The sequence below is a fragment of the Coregonus lavaretus genome, assembly GCF_964263955.1.
Source record: "Coregonus lavaretus genome assembly, chromosome: 16".
NCBI lineage: Eukaryota > Metazoa > Chordata > Actinopteri > Salmoniformes > Salmonidae > Coregonus > Coregonus lavaretus.
In genome coordinates this window covers 19,546,349-19,562,041 of record NC_140003.1, presented here as the reverse complement: position 1 = coordinate 19,562,041, position 15,693 = coordinate 19,546,349, and the positions used below count along the sequence as shown (strand labels likewise).

The window sequence follows — 15,693 nt, the reverse complement described above, 5'->3', positions numbered from 1 at the left end:
CACTGCCAAATGTGGTGCTTGTCTGGTCGACAGGGAGAGGAACTATACCGTTGATGTGAAGCAATACACAATGTGTGTGTGTGTGCGTGTGTGCGCATTTGCCTGTGTGTATATATGTGCGTGACAGTGTGTTTGAGCGTGCACGACTGTGTGTGTGTGTATGCACATGATGAAGTTGAAGCCATCAGTGGTAATTAAAGGCCTGGTCCCTCGTTAGGATCAGGGCGTGGCCAATCTAGAATATTCATGAGACAGGGTGCATGTATTATCTTCGTCATGATTCATCCTGGGATAATTGCAAATTCTGTCATACAAGTAATCTGCTACCACCCCCACCTCAAATCCCTTATGCTGGCTGCAATCCCAAATGGCACTATGTTGTCTGTATAGTGCACTCATTTGACCTATGGGCCCTGGTCAAAAGTTAGTGCACTATGTAGGGAAAAGGGTGCCATTTGGGACACATCCACTGTCTTCACACTGCCTCTTATCATCCTCCTTCCCTTTATTACTAAACACATTATTCCTTTATGGCACTGTGTAAGAGTGATTTTTGTTTTCTGCGTGTCAGAAAGGTCTCATGTAGCTGAGTTATTTTACGTCTCAAAAAGCCTTTTGAAGACCTAGAACAGAAATGGTAATTTTGTTGCTTCGAGAACTAAAAGGGTCATGTTGATTTTGAAATAATATTGTAAAACACCCCTCTCCATCCCACCACTCCTCCTCTTCTCTCTTTTGTTCCACTCTCACCATACTGAAAGGTGAAAAGTACTAAAAGAAAAACCTAATATTGTTCTCTAGGGTTCATAATCAGAACTCATGCTCAAATCCGTCCATATATACCCTCAACGTCCTGCCAAAAAGCTCTGAGCTAACCCACTAAATGGTGCTGAATGAAACTCTGCTCACCTGAGGGAGATGTCTAGCAGCCAAGGTTCACAAATAAGATCATCTACAAACAAGATCAGGTTTCAAACTTTTTAGGCCCGGCTGACCATTCTGATTCTACAGGGGCCAGTAAAGAGAGACCGCTAGGAGCCAACGAGGCCAGAGTGCCAGGGAGACAAAGAGGTGTAAAATGGGTTGAGGTGGGAAACTTTCCACTTAGTCTGTTGCAGCCACTCTGAGGGTAACATTCCGTTTTGTATTTGTAATATTACATTTTGGAAGGGGAAGGAGGGTAGTTTCATCGGAGGGATTTGAAATGAGAATCTTAGCTATCTATCCTTTTGTAAAAAGGAGTGAAACAAGGAGTGAGTCTAGTTCCACCTGGGAAGATGCATAATTCAGCTATTTTGGAAGTAGGCCTCCTCCCATCCCTCCAGAGAGGTGGGCTGCATGTAAAGCCTGAAACGGCCTCATCATTGCCAAAAGTGTACATGTGCATACATTATTCAGTTCAACTTGAGTTAAGTCAGTTTTCTCTTAGGCAACCTAGATTTCAGTGTTATGAGGTTACTGCAGCTCTTTCCAACCTCCCTTTCCAGTAGTTGATGATTAATTGAATGGTTACACAGATATATGAATTTTTATGTACTTCAAATGTATGTGGAGCATGTTCAGAAGTTCAAAAGGGACGTTTTTACCTTCTCTGTGGTGTGCTCAATTCCTTATTTATATATTACTTGTTCTATCTCTTATTTTCACCCACACACCCATAGGCATGCATACAGTGGCATGCAAACACACACATACACACACTGGAGTTCCTAGAATGGCTGTAACATCCCTTGTGCGCTTAAAAAATAGCTGGCCTGACTAATTGTGTTTCGCAACAAATAGACAAAGAGAGAAAAGGGCATTTCACACCTCTGACCTTCCCCTTGGCTCCTTTACACCGACACACACACACTTACACACACCTCATCCCACCACACACACACACACACTCACTGTGTCCGTTTGGTATCTTTCTCAGAGAGTCTTATCAGGGAGACACAGCAGTGTTTTATGTAATCAGCGACTCACCGTTGCAGAAATGTTACCGGCCTCTTGAGGTGAGACGGCTGGGTTTTGTAACTGTCACACAGCCTATGCATACAGAACTGATACGAACTTTCAAACACATGGCTTTATTGAATATGGCTTGGTTTTTAGGTCATTACAATGACATTCATAACATAATTGGCATCGTAACACATTAAGAACACATTACACAGTAACACAGAATATTGCTGCAATATCTAATAACTTATTCTAGACCATGGCTCTTCAACCCTGTTCCTGGAGAGCTACCCTCCTGTAGGTTTTTTCTCCAACCCCAGTTTTAACTAACCTGATTCAGCTTATCAACCAGCTAATTATTAGAATCAGGTGTGCTAGATTAGGGTTGGAGTGAAAACCTACAGGACAGTAGCTCTCCAGGAACATGGTTGGAAAGCCCTGTTCTAGACTCTGAATACAGTTGTTTTGTTGTAGTTTTTTTTACTCCTCAATGTATTATGTATTATGTATTATGAGAGGGCATTGTGTAAGCGGGGGTTGGGGTGGTAAGGAGAAAAATGGGCGAGGGGCACTACAGTTAACGCTCCCTCTAGAACAGCCAGCCCAGCTCAATGTGCCAAAACCAGATTAAGTTCCCCTGAGAAGTGGTTCATGCTACATGGCACTCGCCCAGTGACACGTTCAAGGAGGAACTAACTTTTTCACTGTCACACCTTGCACACAGGCAGCAGGGATGATAAGAATAAACACACACAGAGAGAGACAAACAAACACAGGACAGGGTGAAACTAGGCAATACAAGAAAGAGAGAATAACAGAAAAGGACAAAACAGTGGGGCAAAATACACTTATCTTTCTCTCTCTTCTAAGCTATGATGTTTTCACACACCTATTCCTGTGAGGGGCTAGTTTGTTGCCTGCTAGACTGTAATAGTAGAGGACCACCAGCGCCGGCCAATTTCTCTAAACCCTGGTGAGGTATACTGTTACTCAAAGGGGCTCTCCTCAGAAATAAGGAGCCACCTAGAAGATAAAGCACGCCCATGGTCGCGCTTTTAATAGGGAGCTCTGAGACATTTTTCTTGGCATGTTTGAAGTTGAGAGCAGCCCCCAGAAGGACTGTTCACAGGCTGTTGAATTTTTAAGAAAACAGAACTCATTGGCTGCGGTCAGTGTCTGGTCTGGCCCGCTCCATCGTCCTGCCGTTTCAGCCCCGTCGGGGTGAATTACAGAGCGACTCTTCTTTTTGTTTTCAAAATGGTGGACCGCATTGGGGAAAGACTGGGTAAAGCTGCCGTAATGATAGATCAGGCTGCCGACAGGTTGGCTGGCGATGGAAACCAACTGCATCGCTACTGCTCTGCTCTCTTCTGCTCTCTTCTGAAGCCTGCTCCTCTACAGAGATTTGCTCCATTCTTAGATTCTCCGTCTGCATAGTTGAGAAATGATCAGGTTAAGCGTGCCAAGACATCTCCACGAGGTTAGGTTTCCAGCAGAGCCCGTCATCTTTGACTTTCATAAGAAATATAGTAGACAAACGATAAACGCCCCCTGCAACGTTGTTAATGCTGTAGTTTATTATGGAATGTTCTGTGATCCCAAGTGCTCACCGAAGTACTTTTTGCGATGGGAGTTCCTATCACATTAGAACAGAAGTGGCCGTAGTTAATGCATGTCTTTACGGTCCTGAAAACCCCACTCCCCTTCCTCCTCCTCCTCCTCCACCTCGGCCTCAAGTCTGTAGCCATGCTCATGATGATGCCTGAGAGAGCAGTAACGGGGTCGGCGGAATTGATACGACTTCCGCCTGGGATGGTCATTTGATCCGCGGCTCGCTCCCTGGAGGAACCCCTGAGTGGAAAATGCAAGTCTTCATGGTCTCCCAGAGGAAGTGGCAGGAACAATGGTGCTTCAAATATTTACTGGAGCTCAGCTCATAATCGTCCATCCTGAAGCACTGTTTATGGCTTGTGCAGGCAGTGTGTGTGTGCACGTGTATGTGTGCACGTGTGTGTGTGTTTACGGTACAAGGGGATTCATAGCTTAGCAGCATGCGAGCCAGAGCCCTGTTTACGTGGCGGAAGCTGCATCCTAATTATCCACTTGCTCTAATTATCACCTTTCCAGGTATCCTAAGAACTCACACAGTCATTCAGCCCCTGACTAAAAGACAGAAACAAATGTCCTAAATCCCTTCGGTTATTGATATGAGTTGTTGTGTCTCTTTTACAACAGATATCCTGGCCAGGTTGACTGATAGATAGCATAACAGGGGGGGCCTAGTGGATGTAGCCTCTCAGAGAGTTCATAGGTCACAAGCCTTTGGGGGTAACTAAAGGGTAGGGGGCATTGGGTTAGGTGACAGAAGGGAAGCCTGCTCTCTTGTTTGGTACCTGGTGGGGATGCTATTCAGGTGACAGGGATCCTGGCATGGTATATGTGTGGGTGGCTGGGAGGGGGAGAGCAGATGTGGTTTACAATCTCATTAACATGTGAAAGAGGTGCAGAGATGCAGGGGCCTAAACGGTGCTGGGATTGAGTTGCTGTTGCTCATCAGTGGGCAGTTGCTATCAGTGGGACCTCCAATAACAACTAACACACACACACACACACAAACTGACCTCATTGAAAGCCTCCCGCCTACACTGCCAGCTGGTGACTGGCAGGGTATTATTGCAGTTACCACAGACCAGACCACAGATGCCCCTCATGCCCACCGCTACATCTTTCTTTCTCTCTCCCCTCTCTCTCTCCCTCTCTCATCACTCTGTTATATTACTGAGACAGAAAACAGCTAGCTACCAACGGACTTGGGTGTAATACTTAATTGCAATTTAGGTTTCGCTTAGCTTTTCATAAAAGAGAAGAGGGCTTACAGTAATCTGTACCAGCAGTACCGTATGTTATTGTAGCGTCCTAATTAATCTTACAGAAAGTGTAAGGCAATATCAGATGGAAGCAGCACCGCGGATAGATTTATTAATGCTCCTAATCAGCTTCAGCTAAATTAATTTCGCACTGATTGCATGTATTCATCCAAATTTGCATACATTTAGCCCAGGTGATTTATTTTTCGCTTGTCTCATCTATACGCACACGCACACACACACACACTGTGAGTGTGATCAACAAAGCTCCCCATAGCAGTCATTGTAATTGATGATGGCAGGGAAGAACTGCAGGCTGAACAGAGGCCCAGCAGTAGAGAGGACAGTTGCTCAGGGTTCCCATGTGAGTTAAAAGAGCCTTGGTTAATCCATGGAGCGACAGGACACTGAGGCAGGTGGTGGAGGGCTGGAAGGGCTGGAAGGGCTGGAACAGGCAGCAGAAGGAACCTGGCACAGACCGTCACCACAACCTGCAACACATAGTTAGACACGCATTGTTGCTGTCACCAGCTTCCTATGTGTGTGTATGCTTGTGTGTGCGTGTGTGTGTGTGTGAAGGGAGAGGAGGGGACAGTGTGTGAGAGACCAATTAGGCTTCATAGATGACTCATAAGGGGAATAAAAAGGATACAGCCTAATGAAAGAACATGAGAGAGAAGCCATCTCTACACTCTGTCATTTCCAGGGTTTGTGGAAAAATATTGCTTTTAGGATTTAACCCCAGCTCCAACATACCAAATAAGTTATATTAAATTAAACAGCTCCTCAATATTTACGAGACTCTGTGAGATTTATACTTTGTACAAACAAGACTAGCTAAATTCATAGCAGAGCAGAGCAGTGGAGCTATGATTATTAAGTGTGTTATTTTGTCTTGACTTGCTACACTGACAGCAGGGCCATGTTTTGACATGGCACTCAGATTAGGCAGAAATACCACTCCTCCTTCCTCATGCCTGAATATTTGATGAGCAACCTGTCTTCCTGATTGTGAAACATGGTTTCCTAATGTCCTAATAGCCCCTTTTGTGGCCATCTGCACCAAACAGTCTACAAAGGTGAAAATCACATTTGGCCTCAGTACAAGAACAAGTAGCAAGGCACAATCTAGATAGATAGAGTCCGGGTTCACTTTAATATATACGGATGTACTCAAATCAAGGATCATTTATCCTATTGGGTTTGATTTTCCGCTGAAATCAATGCAAAAATATGGAGCACCTTGTTGTCGTACCAAAAATAGCATTAGCGTAAAATCGATGGCTGACCTGCAGCCAAGAGCTAAATCCATTTAGTTAAGTGAATTCAGGTCGACATCACAGAGCAAATGAAAAGCCTAAATTGATCTGTGCAGTTATTTTGGCAGTTTATTATATCAAAGAACAGAGCCACATTGAGAGGAATGGCTCAAAAAACCCAATGGTATAAAGGGTAGAACAGTATGGCTGTCTTTATATGGCAGAAGGGCACTAGTTTCAGTTCAGGTTTGTAACCCGTAGCGTTGTTAGTTCTGTGAACAGCCTCTGTGGTGTGTGTGTGTTGTTTTGTAACATTTCTAACAGCTAGTGACGGACAGGCCAGAATCACACAGGAGGCGGCTGGCTGCCGAGCATCTGCTCCTAGATTTGCATATTAATTGACCCGTATTAACTCCAAACAAAAAAAAAATCGATGTAGTTTATGACTCTAAAGAATTATCAATCTCTATCACTCCCCTTTTTCCTCTCATGGCCTCTGTTTCTTTCTTTCACCTGTTCTAAAGGTCCTTTATCATATGGGTTGAGCATCAGGTTAAAGTCAGTCCTTTGTATTTCACTTGTAATCCTTGCAGTGTGAGGACATCACACTTCTGTCTGTTTTGGCCTTTGTTTCTAAAGGCTTTGGCTTGTCTTCAGCCACCCTGTGAAGGAACCATTTTGAGGGTTTTCTATCTTTAACTTCCTTCAGTCTTGTGTGTAGGCTATCCAAAGGGATCCTAGTTGGCTTTTTGTTTGTACGCCATGTATGTGTAAAAGTGAGTGTGTAAGTGTGTGGGGTGGTGGGGGCCTTGAACATTTGTCGAGAGGAGTAACATGTGCGCAGGCAGGGCACAGATGGTGGCTCCGTAACGGGAGGGAGGGAGAGAGGGAGGAAAGGAGGGAAGGAGCGAAGGAGGGAGGGGGGGGGGGAAGGAGGGAAGGAGGGAAGGAGGGAGGGAGGGGGGGAAAGGTGGGCCGTACTCTGAGATCTTTCTCTTGCTCCCTCTCTCTCTTTTTTCTCTCTCCTTTTGTCCAGCCTGTTGCTCAGGACCCCGTAGATAAATGGGAGTTTAATTCAATTAGAGGCAGGCTACTGGAACCACCCCTTCCCTCCTGGCTGGCACACCCCAGATGTGCATGAATACACACACACATGCACACTCACACAACAATTCAGTTATATAGGCCCACATAACAACACAAATATTGACACTCACTCTTTGGTTGATTCATTTCACTTCCCTCAGAGTATTTGTACTAGTATGGCAAATAATTCATGCTGTAGGCTATTTCTTTCTAAAAATTTTAGGAAATAATGCATTATTACACTTTTATTCCCCACCTCCCTGTGTAAATCCCCCTACCTGTCTGTGTGTGCTTATCATTAGATGGATGTTGGACCACTTCCAGTCCCTAGCCACTAGGCAGCGACCTCATTTCCACAGCATTCAGGCAGTGCTTCCTTACCTACTCACTCACCTCCCCCTCCCCTCCCCTCCCCCTCCAGTTGTTCGCTCAGGTGATCTGCACCACTCACAGGCAGCGAGAGAGAGAGAGAGAAAAGAGAGAGAGGTAGAACAGAGAGAGCAGTTTTTCTCTGGTAGCTTCCATCTCATCTCTCATTACCCAGGCAGTCGTAGCGGCGGACAAGAGAGACAGGAGGCAGCAGCGGATCACCTGGAGAAAGCAGTAGACCTGAAACCTGTCTCGTTTTTTAATATCAAACACTCACACACACACACCAATGTGTCTGTGTTTGAATATGGAACTGGCTTTTGTCATGGAACCGCACAAAGAAAGAGAGAAAGAGAGAAAGAGACTGTGTGGGAGTGGATACTAGCCCCTCATGGCATATGTGCAGGCAATGGCTCTGTCTGATTAATCTGTTCCACTGTGGGGCGGTTTAAAATGGACGACGTGGAAGGAAGCCTCACTCATGCGAGGAGAGGGCAGGTGTGGTCTCTGCAAAGCCTGGGGACGCACTTTGGGATAGGCGATGATGTGGAGTGGGTTCTGTTGTTTTACGGAATCCATATGATATGTGACAGGTATGGTATGCACCTGTTAGATGCATTTAGACGCCTCAAGGGGCACGCTCCTTTTTTTTGTTTGTTACTGTTGTAGTTAATGGTCACGTTACTGGAATGTCTGTTTCATAGGATTTAGTGGATTTGTTCTATATTCAAATTAAGATGGGGTTAACTTTAATATAGACAGAGTATTATTATATAATAATTTGATATGAATGGTGCTCTGCACTGCAAGAGAGCACCACCTCCTAACCTCAACTATTGATTTTCTTGAATATAAAGTACATAGAGTGGAAGGGGTTGGGCATTGGATGGTGATAATTGACCAACAAACCAACCATTCTACATCATCCTTCTCAGAGAGACTCAGAAAGGATTCTCAGTAAGGAAGGGTACTCCTACCCTGCACCACCAGCACCATTGTAGACAAATACTGTGATCGATATAGCATACCTTTTTAAAGCCACCTGCCTGGAACTTGTGGCTCGAGTTGGAGACATTAAGTCATTCACTGAAACAGCTGGAGGCATAAGTGACATAAAAAAGGCTATTCTTCTTACTGAGAATCTGCCTGGAGTAAAATATACCAGAGGAGATGACCAAACCAGCTAGGGTCAAGATTAATGTCTCTTTGTGGAACGCCTTAGTTGAGCAGTGAGAGAGAGCAGCAGAGGGAGAGAGAGAGAGAGCGGGAGAGGGAGAGCGGGAGAGGGAGAGAGCGTTCAGAGGAGAATAGCAAGCGTTGTCGCTGCTTTGTCTCGGGCTCCTTGAATGAGCACAAAGGATCGATCGGTGGAGAGGTGACGGGCCGAGACAATGGATCTCTATGAGATCAGCAGGTCGGAACGGCGGCGCTTCCACACACAATGGAGGTGCGGCAAGACAGAGTGAAGGGTGGCGCTCCATCAAAGATGTCACTGGAGACAAAGCGAACTCACTCTCTGGACTCTGAGTTGTTATTACTTGCTTTATCCTGACTAAACCTACTGAAAAACTGTTTGCTAACTGCTATCTAGATTAATGACAGATTGTAAATACAGGTGGTGTGTCTGAAGTAATTTCCAACCAGAACTATTGATTTAGAGACCCAGAGTAACTAAGAACCCAGCCTGTAGCTTTAGTCCAGTCTCCTGTGACATCTGCCACACTACTAGGCCCATGTGAACTGAGAGGCAAACAGTGTCATGAATTGCTTTTGTTTGGGAGGTCACTGGCTTTTCTCCGTCCGCCTACCGCAACACAGATACAAAACAGCCACACACTGGCCAAGTATCTGAGCAACATAAGTCAAGTAACAAACAAACAGTTGTCTTCGTGTTTTTCCACCAAAACATTTCTCTTTGGCAGTTGGTAAGTGATTCTATAAATGTGAGGCATGCATCTTTCTCTCTCTTTTTCCTGGAAGAAATTAGTTTAATAATATCATTTCCTAAAGTAAATGTGCCTACATATTTTCTGTGGCATGATAACACACGCAAGTCTTGATGGAGAAAACACACTTTCTATAAACTGGACAGGATGCTAGCTGGTCTTTTCACTGGTCTGTTCCAAACTGCTCTTAGCTCAGAGTATAAACGGGTCAGATATTTCATTCAGCGAAAAGGCAAAACCACTATTGTTGGTGGTCTGGCGGGACTAAAGAGGGGAGGGTGTGTGAGAGTGAGCGCGAGGTTAAGACGTTGAATGAAATCATATTATATCCAACATATACCTAGACCACACAACGTGTTTTCACATCTCACTTTTCAGCCTTTTCTTTCTCTCCGTCTCTCTTTCTTTCTTTTTTTTTTTGATCAGAGAGGGCATTACCCTGTCTGAACTCCCCCTAAATCCTTGTGGTCACACCTTTTATTAAAGAGGGTTTTGTCCCACGCCCTCCACCCCCCTCCGCTGCTCTTGGTATTCAGCCCAGGTCAGCAGATTTCAGCCCACCCCACCGTGGCTCCCCTTTTTAATTTGCACCTGTTGCGCAGTTGTCCGGGAGGCAAGTGCCGAACCATACAGTCAGACAAAGATCATATTATGAACAGATATGCAAAGCCTAATCTCGATGTACCCAAAGGGGAAGAGTGAAAAAAAGAGACAAGTATTTTGAATTCTCTTCCTTGGGAACGTGTAAGGGAATGGTATGCCGTTAGGATGTAAAGGTTTATGGGTTTGAAAAACTGTCGAGGGGAACCAAATAATATGCCCAAACAAGCAATTGACTTCAAAACGCATCATTTTTAGCCACTTCCCTCTCGCTTTCTGGAGTTGGCAGCGGCCTCCAGAGATAACGCGCATGAGAGCTTGGTGAAATATTGCTTTATTAGGCAGAACACAGAACTCAAAATGAACCTGAAAATTGTGCTCTATTTTCCAACCCCAAGGGCCCCCTTTCCTGCGCCTAGTTCCCATGATGTCATGGCTTTTACATTTTTTGTGTGTTATTTTTCCCCCCCCTCCCTTTTTCTCTTTTGGGCCTATGCCTGCCTTTCTCATGCACCTTAATCTGATTTTTTCCGGCAACACCGAAGTGGACATATTTATAGATTGGAATGAAGGCCCCTGGGTTCAGGCTGAATCAAATCAACCACATTTTATCAAAGTTCAGGGATGTAATATTTACAAGCTGTCCATTTCCACTTGGTCCCTACGGTGTCTGGGATGTATAAAAAGCTCCCCAAACTATTCAACGCAGGAATGTGACTTTCAGTTTTTGCCTCCACTACTTTAGTCTCTACCACTAGAGCCGAGTTAGTCGGATGTTGTTTTAGAAACCTAACAGCGTCTCTTTGTTTGTGTTTTGCAGTGCTGAACTATGAGAATGTGGTGGAGACGGGCTCCGAGACAGATGAGGATGACAGGACTCTGGTCTCAGAGGAGAACGGTCTAACCAATGGGGAGGAGGGTAGCAGCCCCGTTGGGGCTGGCGTGCCCAACCTGGAGGCGTCACCCAGGGTGGGCCACGCCCTGCTGTCCTACAGGGCTGGAGCAGAGGAGGGGTCAGAGGGCAGGGACGGGCGGCAGAGCCACAACCACGCCTGGCGCCTGGCAGACAACCCACACGGACACGGACATGGACACGGACACCTCAACGGGACTGGTGAGTGATCCGCTCAACATACCTGTACAACCTAAATCAGTGAACAGGCAACACACCTCACTGTTGTAAATCAATTACACAGCACAACAACATCAGCTCAACACCTCCAGAACGACAGACCCTAAAATAATATCACTGATGTTATTCAATTACACATCTTATAATAATACAGTACCTATTCACCTTTTCAGTTTCTGCTAAAATAGCTTGAGCCTGAGAAGTGGCTTTGTTCTATACTCTGTCTATTTTCCTATTTTCAGAGCTCTATTTTCCTATTTACAGGAGGTTGTAGAGTTTAACTTAGTGCTTTAGTCTAGTGGGACATGTTGCTGCTGAAACACAGTCAGCACTTTAGCTGCTTCACAGGCTCACGTCGGCAAAACCATCTCCCTCCCTTCCTCCCAACCACCCTCCCTCTCACACATACTCATCGCTCTACGACTGTTCACACCCTGTAGCACGTCTGTCCTCTCAATGTTCTCCCTCCCCTCTTTCCTCTCCTTCTCTCTTTCTCTTGGCTCTGTAAAAGCATGGAAACGGTCTCCTCATTGTTTTCACATACTTTCATAGGAATAAAGTCAACTCCGAAAAGGTCAATGTACTCAAGGTCTCGCCAGAGCAGAATATGTCACAATATTTCAGTTTAACATATGAAGTGCCACCTTTCATTCTCATTGACCCATAATTCTAACCCCGTATATATTTATGAAAACAACCTGATATGAAATTCTTTATAATTAGACAGTTTAGTGGGCCGTGATCAACGCAACCTCTAACTCCCCCATATTGCTATATTGTACAGGCAGAGCTATCAATGATGAGCATGTAGCGCAAGCGAAACCTGTCAACCCCCCCCCCCTTCTCTCTCTTCCTCCCTCTCTCCCTATCTCTTCCCCCCCCCCTCTCTCTTTATATTTCTCCATCTACTCCTCCCCCCTCCAACTCATCTGCATCAGTGACAGGACAACCGGTGTCGCCAGGACCTCAAAGACAAATACTTTTAATTAGGAGCCAAACGGGATCGTTAAGAGGGAGCCAGGCTTTTGCAGGACTCATTAACAGCCCTAAATTAAATTTGGAGCTTTATGATGGCAATTTACATGCATAATAGGCCCACCATTCTAGGGCCACCTGACAGATACAGAGTGAACTCATGTAAGACGCCCAGTTTTAAAAAACGGACCGGCGTCGGCTATCCGTCTCTGGTAATGACTTGGTGGCGCGCTGCCCTGCTGAACAGGGAAATAGAAAGGACTAGGAATAAGTTTTTGATTTTGAACGCGCTCCAAAACTGAAAATGAAAAGAGCCTTGATGTGGAGAGCATAGATGTTATCATTATCATGACCATCATGAGAAAGCTGTAAATGAAATCAATGTCAGATTAGCACATCTGCTACAGCCTGTTATAGCTAATGCTAAACTGGTGGATGATTTTAATTGAACTGGTATTTGACATTTATAGGTAAACTGATGAAAGATAGACAACCCACATATTTTTCATTTCAATTTCACTCAGGCAATAGATGTAAAAGACTTGAGTGTCACTTCAAGGTACTGAAAAGAAGAAGCAGTCTTGAACTGTGGAGGTTTGAGTCACATCGAGAATGCACAGGGTCGAAACAGAATGACCACAAACAGAACTGAAATGCTAATTTACTTTAACCGCCATCTTGCCTCTGCCTCTCTAGGAAAAAAAGACTACTGAAAACACAATGAGCCTCCATTTTATATTTGAGATTTCATATTCAGTGCAAGTGTACTGTAAGTGTAGTGAAGGAGGGGCCTACTGAAAATAGAATGACACTTGAGTACAGTGTCAAAATTCTACGACAGTGGCACAGGGCGTGACTCACATGCCTTTGTCCTTACTCTGAGGCCTAGAACCCACAAAAAGCCCCATGTTGGCTGAATGAAACTCATTCTAAAAAGTCTGGCAATGATTCTCCTCCCAATGAACCTCAAGTTGAGGCGAAGGGAAGCAACAATGCTTTCCCCATCAGAAAAGGCACGCATTTTTGCAGTTGTTTTCTGAAGCGTGCAGTACCACCATTTTATCTGTGTGGTGCAGGGGGAAACTAAGTGGTAGGGAGAAGGGTGAGACCTCGCTTCTTAATTACATTTAGTCTTGGAACTATGAGAAAGAAAATCGTTTTCATCCACATTATTTATGAATTAATGAAGGAAAACTAGCAGATTATTTCCATACAATCTACCTTCAACCTTCCTTTTACGCTTTTGGGCCACAAAATGTATCATTCGACTATAAAAAGTAATTACATTTTGACATGTTCTCAATAGGTTGTGTACAGTACCTTATGACTCCTTTGACTCATAGCAAGACTATTTTGGTATAAAAAGCACAGCATTAGGTTCCTGTTTGACACTCATTGCTCAGGAGGAAGGATGTTTTGAAAAGTAACCTGCTGCAATGAAAAGAGGGGAGAGGGGGAGAAAAGGAGTGTTCTCTTGTTTTCTTCCCCCACCTCTGTTGCAGCAGGCAGGGGTGTTGTATATCCCTCCTTTGAAGGGAAAGCTTATGATACTTGTGACTCCTGTCGAGGAGGGGGAAGGAGTCACATGACTGGGGCCAGGAGAAACAAACACAATAGGCACAGTATATGTACACCCCTCGCCTGCCTATCCCTCATTATCTGGAAAATACATTCACATTATGAGCTGTGGCAGAATGGAAAGAGGTACTTGTTAACTGAATTGTCAGGGTAGTATGCACCATGCACATTCCAGTTGACTTTGCCTCGAGTGTTGAACCATGGTCATATTTGAGTTTATTGAGAGCTGTGTTAGCCACAGTTGATGGTCCGATTTTAAACGCTTCTCTCCATTCCTTCACAGATGAAAGGAAGGATGAATATGAATCCTTGGAGCCAGAGGGGTCTCTTCACGCTGTAAATGGTACAGGTGAGTTCCACTCCCACCCTCTTAACTGTAACAACATATTTACTATAACTCCCCATTCCAGCGTTAAATCCTCAATAGCAACACACTAGGAAGAGACTTGATTATAATATCCCCTTGCAGCAGGTGATATATACCTAATAGGAAATACACACAGTCAACAGCCATGCAAGATAATATCCTTCCTTGTGCAGTAAAGCAAGAGGGAAAGCAAAGCAGTTGTAGGTTGAGTGAGAGTGCAGCGCAAATCACATCTTGCTGCAAAATTGAGTTTTGACCTAAATCTCATTTGTTTGGTTCATGTACTTTCAAATTGGTTTACAACAAGACAATAAAATGCTAGTTTGTCCTTGCAGTGAGTCACAATGTCTTTCCAATTGAGTGTTTTATCAACAAAACCTTGCCTAGAGTGACTACAATGGAACCAGGCCTCTTGGGGACAGTTTGATGTCCTTTGTTTTAAGGATATTGTTAACAGTTCATGAAAAAATATACACCGAATCTGTGTCACAGCTGCGTACAACACACAAGCCAATAGCAAACAGTAATGATCCAAAGACATAAAGGTAGCCACGTTAACTGCCCTGATTTGTTAAATCAACTGATGAATGCATTAGATACCTGATATACCATTATGCCTACACTGACTGTTAAGCAGATGTAACCCTACATTATCTTACTTATAATCAAATCTCTGCTTTAAATTATGTAGAGAGAGAATTCTAAGTGAGATCTGTAAACCCAGCAAATCTAATTGCAACTTAAACCAATTACCCGTTATACTAGGACAGATTTAAGTTAAAATGTTTAAAAGCTTTTTTCCACCATTTAAGATGGGTTGTGAACATCACTTAATGATGAAATTGTCTCTGATTTTTCTTTGTAGAAGCCATTACATGACATCATTAACGGTAACTTAAATGTATACTCCCCTCTAAGTAGTGGCTTAGTGCTTTCTTCCCTCAGTTCATCACATTTAGAGACCAGTCTGTTTCCTGTGTGGCCAATATACTGTAGCTTTGCAGCACATCTCTCAAGATGGGGGAAAGAGGAATGAGACTGACAAATCTTTTTATTTGTCTCCCTCTCTCTTCTTCTCTACCTGCCCCTCTCCTCCTCCTCCTCCTCTTATACAGTCAAGTGTATGGATGGGGTGTCGGAGCTTGACGACTACTTCACTAAGCGTAATAAACTGGAGGAGAGTGACAGCCACTCGGCCAGCATCGCTGAGTACCTGCAGCGTGGAGACACCGCCATCATTTACCCAGAAGCCCCAGAGGAAGTGACACGACTCGGAACTCCCGAGGCCATTGGGCAAGACGAAAACGAAAACGGTAAGAATCCAGAAAATACAGTAAATCTCTGACTATTTGCAGTCTCAGGAACTGTGTTATAGGTCTACCACTTTTATGACTTTGTCCCCAATAGTGCTACTGAGTGACTTTTATGGGTAGTGTGTGTTTAAGTGCAAGCTGTAGGCGACTCCACTTGAGGCTTTGTGAAGCAGAGATAATTATGTTGCTTGCTACACTTCCTCCGTTTACAATCTTGGCATGCTGCCCATCAGTGTCTATTAGCTGACCTTATGAGC

At 44.4% G+C, this 15,693-nt stretch overlaps 1 protein-coding gene across 2 annotated transcripts in view; it reads left to right on the top strand.

The window, feature by feature from the left end:
• LOC311143727 (zinc finger E-box-binding homeobox 2-like) overlaps positions 1 to 15,693 on the top strand; it is a 49,021-nt gene that overhangs the window by 24,142 nt on the left and 9,186 nt on the right. For both annotated transcript variants that reach the window (XM_084179601.1, XM_084179600.1), the window contains exons 2-4: positions 10,892 to 11,185; positions 14,040 to 14,105; positions 15,239 to 15,436. In XM_084179601.1, the coding sequence (XP_084035727.1) occupies positions 10,892 to 11,185; positions 14,040 to 14,105; positions 15,239 to 15,436 (558 nt within the window). The remainder of the gene's footprint in view (positions 1 to 10,891; positions 11,186 to 14,039; positions 14,106 to 15,238; positions 15,437 to 15,693) is intronic.